The sequence below is a fragment of the Hypanus sabinus genome, chromosome 12 (genome assembly GCF_030144855.1).
Source record: "Hypanus sabinus isolate sHypSab1 chromosome 12, sHypSab1.hap1, whole genome shotgun sequence".
NCBI classification, from domain to species: Eukaryota; Metazoa; Chordata; class Chondrichthyes; order Myliobatiformes; family Dasyatidae; genus Hypanus; species Hypanus sabinus.
In genome coordinates this window covers 20,888,433-20,897,760 of record NC_082717.1, presented here as the reverse complement: position 1 = coordinate 20,897,760, position 9,328 = coordinate 20,888,433, and the positions used below count along the sequence as shown (strand labels likewise).

Sequence of the window (9,328 nt, the reverse complement as noted above, 5' to 3'; positions counted from 1 at the left end):
GGTTTAGAAAAAATATGTCATTGCAACATTCATTATCATAAATATTTCCATGAAATAATAGATCAGTGAGTTCAGAACAAAATTTGAAGAAAAACCTTTATATTATCCATTTAAGAATATACAGATAAAGTGCTGGCAACATATTAAAACTGAGTTGAAAAATTTGATCATCAAAGAGACCAATTTAAAGCTAATTATCCCACACGTGGTTGATATAATATTCCCATAAATATCATTATTACATGGTTACTTCAATAAAAATGGAGTCTTTTACATTAGAATAAAGCAATAACATTTAACACATAAGACTGACATTTCAAGAAATATTTAATATATTTCAAAGTTTACATTTTCAAAACTTTAAAGAAACTATTTTATACATCAAATTTGATATTGAAGAATTAAGAAAATGCTTTACAATCCTGATCATGCACACGCTCTCTCTCTCTCTCTCTCTCTCTCTCTTTCTCTCTCTCTCATATATACTGTATACACTTTAATATTTTAAACAGATATCTTTAGCTTATTCCATATATTATCTGGTATGGTCATTTCTATTAAATGTAAGTTTGATGTATGAAGTTTTGCGCAAGATTGACAATTAAAAATGTGATTATATAGTTTTAGACTTCATCATGTCAATAAAATGACTTGCAGATTTTTAGGAGTCTGTGAAAATTGAAGCATGTTTTTAAGCAGGGTCCTAGTTTAGAAGTATCACCTTCAAAGAATGCCAGAATTGATTTGACTGTTTTGTGGTTTTAATTTTTTTTTTAAATTTTTGCCAAAGTTTTATTCTGATGGATATCTAGCATCCTTTGAAAGAGTCGATGACACACCTCTTTGAAGTCTGTGTGTTTTTCAGGGGGTTCTACATATTTATCACCAAAACAAAAATGGTACGAGTTAGAATAAGCCAAGGATCCAAGGGAAAAGGAAAGTCTGAAAAAGGCCTAATCTCAAAAAATAAGGATGGAAGTAGGCAATCAGTATGATTCCAGAAGCAATCTTTTTGCATGAAGTATTCCTCCAGAAGGTTACCTTTATGTTTGGGTTCATTTACTAAACTTAATTTCATACAAGTTCCTTACTCTAGCCCATCAGAAAAGCTAGAATTAGTCTTAAAAATGGACAGTTTGGCTCACCAAGACTGCACTAACCACAGAGCATCCATTCTATTCTCCCTACCTTCCCATCAACTCACTAGCCTGCACATGAGAGAAAACGGAGAGCAGCCAATTAACCTACTAACCTGCATGTCTTTTTGATGTGGGAGGAAACCTGATCACCCAGAGGAAAACGTGGTCACAGGGAAAGGTTGCAATTTCTAAACCGTACAGGGTTATGACTGGCCCAGGCTCATTATTGTTGTGAGGAAGCAGCTCTAGCAGCTGAATCACTATGCCTGCTACAGACTTTGAATGTGGATCCATGATGAAGTCAGTATTCCAGAATAGCCTAACTTACTGCTATTCTGAATTTAATAATGTTCCTTCTTTTTATTAAGTCTGGCTGAATACAATACATCAAAGATGAATCCTTTTGCTGAGGCTGATTTATAAGGATTATATACCTGTTACAGGAATCAATCATGCCTTAATAATAATTTCCTTCAGTTATTAGACACAGAAAACTCAAGCTCTGGGAATATAGATTTTGTTGTAAATGTCCCAGAAGAATTTGCTTCCCTGGCCTTTGTGAAATCAACTGATCCCTTTGATTTATGATTAAAATTAAATAATTTTGAGAATTTGAACTTACTTTTTTTACTGATGGAATCAGCATTGACATTCATTGTGCTGGAAGATTTTGCTTGTAAATTAGCATTGTATTTTCCCTGTGCTGTTGCATCATCAAGGTCAGATACAGATGATGACCTTATTTTAAATGTTTCTCTTGAAAATTTATTCTCATCAGTACTTAGTCTAACTCTGGGAACAGAAGGATTTGGCATGTTCACATCAACACCAACTTCATGAAACTCGCCATTCAAATCTGGAGAACTAACACCACTTTTTGTATGCTTAGTACCTATGTTTGCACCTTTCAGTTTTCTTTCAGGCATGTCAATACCTGCACCTCCTTTTATATGTGCAGTAGGTAGGTTGAGATCTACATTTCCTGGAGACACATTAAGTGAAGGCTTCTTCAAACCCGAGCCTTTTGCATTTATATCAGGAACTTCAAGGTTCATGTCGGGCATATCAAAACCTACACCATTTTTAGGATTTTTAAGGTCTATATCTCCCTTAAGGGATGGAGCATGTACTTCAGCCTTAGGAACATTCAAATTACCACCAACATTTAGGGAAGGTTGTTCCATTCCTGAAATTTTCACATTAGGTTTTTTGAAAGTTGGAACCTTCAATTTTGCATCTACATCACTTGTCATGGTTGGTGTTTTCAAACTGAAGTTAGTATCTGGACTTGACCAATTTGTGCTAGGCATTTTAATATCCATGTTTCCATTTGAACCTTGTATTCCAAAATCAGGAGTTTCATAATTACCCTTAATATTAGGGCTTTGCACATCAATGCTAGGCACTGAACCACTAACATCCAGATCAGGGGCTTTGGGACCAGACATTTGGAAAGAAGGCAATTCAACCTTTGGCATTTTAAACTTTCCCTTTGCATTAGGCACATCAACATTAGGACCATTGATGTCAACATTTGGGGCTTTGAGGTCAACTCTTGGACCTCTGATATCCCCTTGAATGTCAGGAGCAGAAAGATCTATCTGACCTTTTGGGAGGTTCAAACCTTTATCAGGACCTGACAATGAAAACTTATTACCTGGCCACTTCACTCCTGGCAATTTAAACTTCCCTCCGGTAAGGTCAGCATCAGGCAAATTTGCATCCATTTCCCCTTTGGGAAGTTTCAAGTTAACATCTGGAGTGTTAAAGTTTCCCTTAACATTTGGACCTGACAGATCAACATCGGGAGCTTTTACTGAACCATCAAAATCAACATCTGGGCCTTTGGGACCAGATAGACCAACGGAAGGCATCTTTAAGCTTGGCATTTTAAACTTTCCCTTTGCATCAGGGCCTTCAATGTTAGGACCATCAATGTCAATATTTGGGGCTTTTAGATCAAGGCTTGGACCTCGGATATCTCCCTGAATGTCAGGAGCAGAAAGATCTATCTGACCTTTTGGGAGGTTCAAACCTTTATCAGGACCTGACAATGAAAACTTATTACCTGGCCATTTTACTCCAGGTAATTTAAACTTTCCTCCTTTAAGTTCAGCATCTGGAAGGTCTGCATCTAGTTCCCCTTTGGGAAGTTTCAAATTAACATCTGGACTTTCAAAATTTCCCTTAACATTTGGACCTGACACATCAATACCGGGTGCTTTTAATGAACCATCAAAATCCACATCGGGTCCTTTGGGTCCAGATAGTCCAAAGGAAGGCAATTTCCATTTCCCTTTCGTGTCAGGAAGATCAACTCCTCCTTTAAGGTCCACATCAGGAGTTTTTATATCTGCCTTGACATCTGGTATAGACATGTCCAGTTCAGGCCCTTTTGGTTTATTTCCAGAGAGGGAAAATGTAGGTTTTTTGAATTTTGGGAGCCTAAATTTTCCTTCTGTACCAAAGCCATCCACTTTTGGAGTATTTATGTCAATATTTGGACCTTTGAAATCTCCTTCTACTTTTGGAGTAGAGAGGTCTAACTTTGGTGTTGATAAGTTTAGGTCCACATCTGGAACGGAAACATTTCCTCCAGGCATATTGAATGAAGGTTTCTTTATGTCTGGGCCTTTCAGCTTTACATCAGGAACTTCAAGATTCATATCAGGCATATCATAATCTGCGTTTAACTGTGGTTTATTAAAGCCTATGCCAGGAGTTCGGATTCCTGCTTTAAGATCTGGAGCTGAAATATCAGCATCAGGAATTTTAAGATTACCACCTAGGTTCACATCAGGTCCTTCAATTCCAGAAATGTTTAAATTAGGTTTCTTCAATTTTGCATCTAAATCTCCTGTCACTTTTGGTGCTTTTAAGTTCAGGCTTGTGTCTGGAGTTGACAAATTTGCACTTGGCATTTTAAACACTGGCATTTTAAATTTTGGTTTATTAATTTCTGCTTTGGGGATTTTGACATCAATGTCTCCTTTTGGAAGATTTAAATCAACACCTGGAGTGTCAAAATTCCCTTTAATATTCGGACCAGACACATCAATACCAGGCCCTTTCAAGGAACCATCAACATCCAGATCTGGTGTTTTGGGTCCAGATAGACCAAAGGAAGGCATCTTTAAACTTGGCATTTTAAACTTTCCCTTTGCATCAGGCACATCAACATTAGGACCATTGAGGTCAATATTTGGGCCTTTGAGATCAAGGTTAGGACCTCGGATATCTCCCTGAATGTCAGGAGCAGAAAGATCTATCTGACCTTTTGGGAGGTTCAAACCTTTATCAGGACCTGACAATGAAAACTTATTACCTGGCCACTTCACTCCTGGCAATTTAAACTTCCCTCCGGTAAGGTCAGCATCAGGCAAATTTGCATCCATTTCCCCTTTGGGAAGTTTCAAGTTAACATCTGGAGTGTTAAAGTTTCCCTTAACATTTGGACCTGACAGATCAACATCGGGAGCTTTTACTGAACCATCAAAATCAACATCTGGGCCTTTGGGACCAGATAGACCAATGGAAGGAATCTTTAAGCTTGGCATTTTAAACTTTCCCTTTGCATCAGGGCCTTCAATGTTAGGACCATCGATGTCAATATTTGGGGCTTTTAGATCAAGGCTTGGACCTCGAATATCTCCCTGAATGTCAGGAGCAGAAAGATCTATCTGACCTTTTGGGAGGTTCAAACCTTTATCAGGACCTGACAATGAAAACTTATTACCTGGCCATTTTACTCCAGGTAATTTAAACTTTCCTCCTTTAAGTTCAGCATCTGGAAGGTCTGCATCTAGTTCCCCTTTGGGAAGTTTCAAATTAACATCTGGACTTTCAAAATTTCCCTTAACATTTGGACCTGACACATCAATACCGGGTGCTTTTAATGAACCATCAAAATCCACATCGGGTCCTTTGGGTCCAGATAGTCCAAAGGAAGGCAATTTCCATTTCCCTTTCGTGTCAGGAAGATCAACTCCTCCTTTAAGGTCCACATCAGGAGTTTTTATATCTGCCTTGACATCTGGTATAGACATGTCCAGTTCAGGCCCTTTTGGTTTATTTCCAGAGAGGGAAAATGTAGGTTTTTTGAATTTTGGGAGCCTAAATTTTCCTTCTGTACCAAAGCCATCCACTTTTGGAGTATTTATGTCAATATTTGGACCTTTGAAATCTCCTTCTACTTTTGGAGTAGAGAGGTCTAACTTTGGTGTTGATAAGTTTAGGTCCACATCTGGAACAGAAACATTTCCTCCAGACATATTGAATGAAGGTTTCTTTATGCTTGGGCCTTTCAGCTTTACATCAGGAACTTCAAGATTCATATCAGGCATATCATAATCTGTGCTTAACTCAGGCTTATTAAAACCTATACCAGCAGATCGGATCCCTGCTTTAAGATCTGGAGCTGAAATATCAGCATCAGGAATTTTAAGATTACCACCTAGGTTCACATCAGGTCCTTCAATTCCAGAAATGTTTAAATTAGGTTTCTTCAGTTTTGCATCTAAATCTCCTGTCACTTTTGGTGCTTTTAAGTTCAGGCTTGTGTCTGGAGTTGACAAATTTGCACTTGGCATCTTAAACTCTGGCATTTTAAATTTTGGTTTATTAATCTCTGCTGTGGGAATGTTGAGGTCAATGTCTCCTTTTGGAAGATTTAAATCAACACCTGGAGTGTCAAAATTCCCTTTAATATTCGGACCAGACACATCAATACCAGGCCCTTTCAAGGAACCATCAACATCCAGATCTGGTGTTTTGGGTCCAGATAGACCAAAGGAAGGCATCTCTAAACTTGGCATTTTAAACTTTCCCTTTGCATCAGGCACATCAACATTAGGACCATTGAGGTCAATATTTGGGCCTTTGAGATCAAGGTTAGGACCTCGGATATCTCCCTGAATGTCAGGAGCAGAAAGATCTATCTGACCTTTTGGGAGGTTCAAACCTTTATCAGGACCTGACAATGAAAACTTATTACCTGGCCACTTCACTCCTGGCAATTTAAACTTCCCTCCGGTAAGGTCAGCATCAGGCAAATTTGCATCCATTTCCCCCTTGGGAAGTTTCAAGTTAACATCTGGAGTGTTAAAGTTTCCCTTCACATTTGGACCTGACAGATCAACATCGGGAGCTTTTACTGAACCATCAAAATCAACATCTGGGCCTTTGGGACCAGATAGACCAAAGGAAGGAATCTTTAAGCTTGGCATTTTAAACTTTCCCTTTGCATCAGGGCCTTCAATGTTAGGACCATCGATGTCAATATTTGGGGCTTTTAGATCAAGGCTTGGACCTCGGATATCTCCCTGAATGTCAGGAGCAGAAAGATCTATCTGACCTTTTGGGAGGTTCAAACCTTTATCAGGACCTGACAATGAAAACTTATTACCTGGCCATTTTACTCCAGGTAATTTAAACTTTCCTCCTTTAAGTTCAGCATCTGGAAGGTCTGCATCTAGTTCCCCTTTGGGAAGTTTCAAATTAACATCTGGACTTTCAAAATTTCCCTTAACATTTGGACCTGACACATCAATACCGGGTGCTTTTAATGAACCATCAAAATCCACATCGGGTCCTTTGGGTCCAGATAGTCCAAAGGTAGGCAATTTCCATTTCCCTTTCGTGTCAGGAAGATCAACTCCTCCTTTAAGGTCCACATCAGGAGTTTTTATATCTGCCTTGATGTCTGGTACAGGCATGTCCAGTTCAGGCCCTTTTGGTTTATTTCCAGAGAGGGAAAATGTAGGTTTTTTGAATTTTGGGAATTTAAATTTACCTTCTGTACCAAAGCCATCCACTTTTGGAGCATTTATGTCAATATTTGGACCTTTGAAATCTCCTTCTACTTTTGGAGTAGAGAGGTCTAACTTTGGTGTTGATAAGTTTAGGTCCACATCTGGAACGGAAACATTTCCTCCAGGCATATTGAATGAAGGTTTCTTTATGTCTGGGCCTTTCAGCTTTACATCAGGAACTTCAAGATTCATATCAGGCATATCATAATCTGCGTTTAACTGTGGTTTATTAAAGCCTATGCCAGGAGTTCGGATTCCTGCTTTAAGATCTGGAGCTGAAATATCAGCATCAGGAATTTTAAGATTACCACCTAGGTTCACATCAGGTCCTTCAATTCCAGAAATGTTTAAATTAGGTTTCTTCAATTTTGCATCTAAATCTCCTGTCATTTTTGGTGCTTTTAAGTTCAGGCTTGTGTCTGGAGTTGACAAATTTGCACTTGGCATTTTAAACACTGGCATTTTAAATTTTGGTTTATTAATTTCTGCTTTGGGGATTTTGACATCAATGTCTCCTTTTGGAAGATTTAAATCAACACCTGGAGTGTCAAAATTCCCTTTAATATTCGGACCAGACACATCAATACCAGGCCCTTTCAAGGAACCATCAACATCCAGATCTGGTGTTTTGGGTCCAGATAGACCAAAGGAAGGCATCTCTAAACTTGGCATTTTAAACTTGCCCTTTGCATCAGGCACATCAACATTAGGACCATTGAGGTCAATATTTGGGCCTTTGAGATCAAGGTTAGGACCTCGGATATCTCCCTGAATGTCAGGAGCAGAAAGATCTATCTGACCTTTTGGTAGGTTAAGTCCTTTATCAGGACCTGACAATGACAATTTATTATTTGGCCATTTTACTCCAGGTAATTTAAACTTTCCTCCCTTAAGTTCTGCATCTGGTAAGTTTGCATCTAGTTCCCCTTTGGGAAGTTTCACGTCAATATCTGGACTTTCAAAATTTCCCTTAACGTTTGGACCCGACACACTAGGCATTTTTACAGAAGCATCGAAATCCACATCAGGTCCTTTGGGCCCAGATAGTCCAAAGGAGGGCATTTTCCAATTCCCTTTCATGTCAGGAGGATCCACATCCGGTATAGACGCATCCAGTTCAGGCCCTTTTGGTTTATTTCCAGAGAGTGAAAATGTAGGTTTTTTAAATTTTGGGAACCTCATTTTGCTTTCTGCACCAAAGTTGTCAGTTCCAATGCTTGGAGCTTCAAGATCAATATTTGGCGTTGATAAATTCAGGTCAACATCTGAAATGGAAATAATTTTCACATGTTAATTAAAGATATTTTTAATATTATGACTTTGTTTTTCATTTAGAGCATCATGCTTCTTTGTCTTTATTACACCATTTGCACTCATCCCATTTCTTGAAATATCCACGTCAGTAGATCTTTTCTCTGCTGAACCACATGTAGGTATACTAACCACTATTGAATATTTGCTAATTCATTCACTTTATTTTGAGATTAAATTTGGAACTGTTAGTTTGCATCTGTTACTTAAAGATTAGGAGCAATTTTATTTCTTCTTAACTTTTGAGGTACTGTGCATTTAATTTTAGGAATATTTTATATTGCAGTTTTTATGTATTGATAAAGATCTTAATGATCATTTTGCCCCCAATAAATGAAATGTTTGCTGGATGATGAATATGCAGGTTAGTAAATTTTAGTTACTCGCTAGTATCATCAAACTGCACTTATCTGGAAGGCTTCTCTGTAACTCAGCCTGCTAAATCCAATTTTCCTCACAGGAAGATTGAAATTCCATTAAATCTATCATCTACGATATTAATCACTATACCTCTTTTCAGCTCAGATTATCAGTGGGTGTTGTGTTTATGACATTTTGCACATCAGTAAACTGTAACACACATATTTGTTTTGGTCATTTTCATTGCAGTATTGAAAATCTACAGGTTCTCCTGATCATAAATTTCACCCTCCACCATCAATCTGTGAGCTGCACGTAATACTCCAAATTTGGCCTCATTGATATCTTATACCACTTCAACATAACATCTCACTCTTGCACTGCATTTTTCTGATTTATGAAGTCAAATGTGCCAAAGGCTTCCTTTATGGTCCTTTCTACCTGTGATACCACTTTCAGGGAATTATGGATCTGTATTCCCAGATCCCTCTGTTCTACAGTACTCTTCATTGCTCCACTGCTCACCATGTAAATCCTAGCTTGGTTTGTCTTCCCAAACTGCAATACCTCACACTTGCCTGAATTAAATTCCATCTGCCATTTTTCAACCCATTTTTTTCCAGCTGGTTCAGATCCTACCGCAAGATTTGATAGCTTTCCTTGCTGTCCACTTTGCTCCCAATCTTGCTGTCATCCACACATTTGCTG

The 9,328-nt window shown here is 38.2% G+C and overlaps 1 protein-coding gene across 2 annotated transcripts in view; it reads right to left on the bottom strand.

Moving 5' to 3' along the window:
• Positions 1 to 82: 82 nt before the first annotated feature.
• Positions 83 to 9,328, bottom strand: part of si:ch211-125o16.4 (neuroblast differentiation-associated protein AHNAK) — a 58,927-nt gene continuing 49,681 nt past the window's right edge. For both annotated transcript variants that reach the window (XM_059985638.1, XM_059985637.1), the window contains one exon: positions 83 to 8,214. In XM_059985638.1, the coding sequence (XP_059841621.1) occupies positions 1,613 to 8,214 (6,602 nt within the window). In that variant the 3' untranslated portion in view covers positions 83 to 1,612. The remainder of the gene's footprint in view (positions 8,215 to 9,328) is intronic.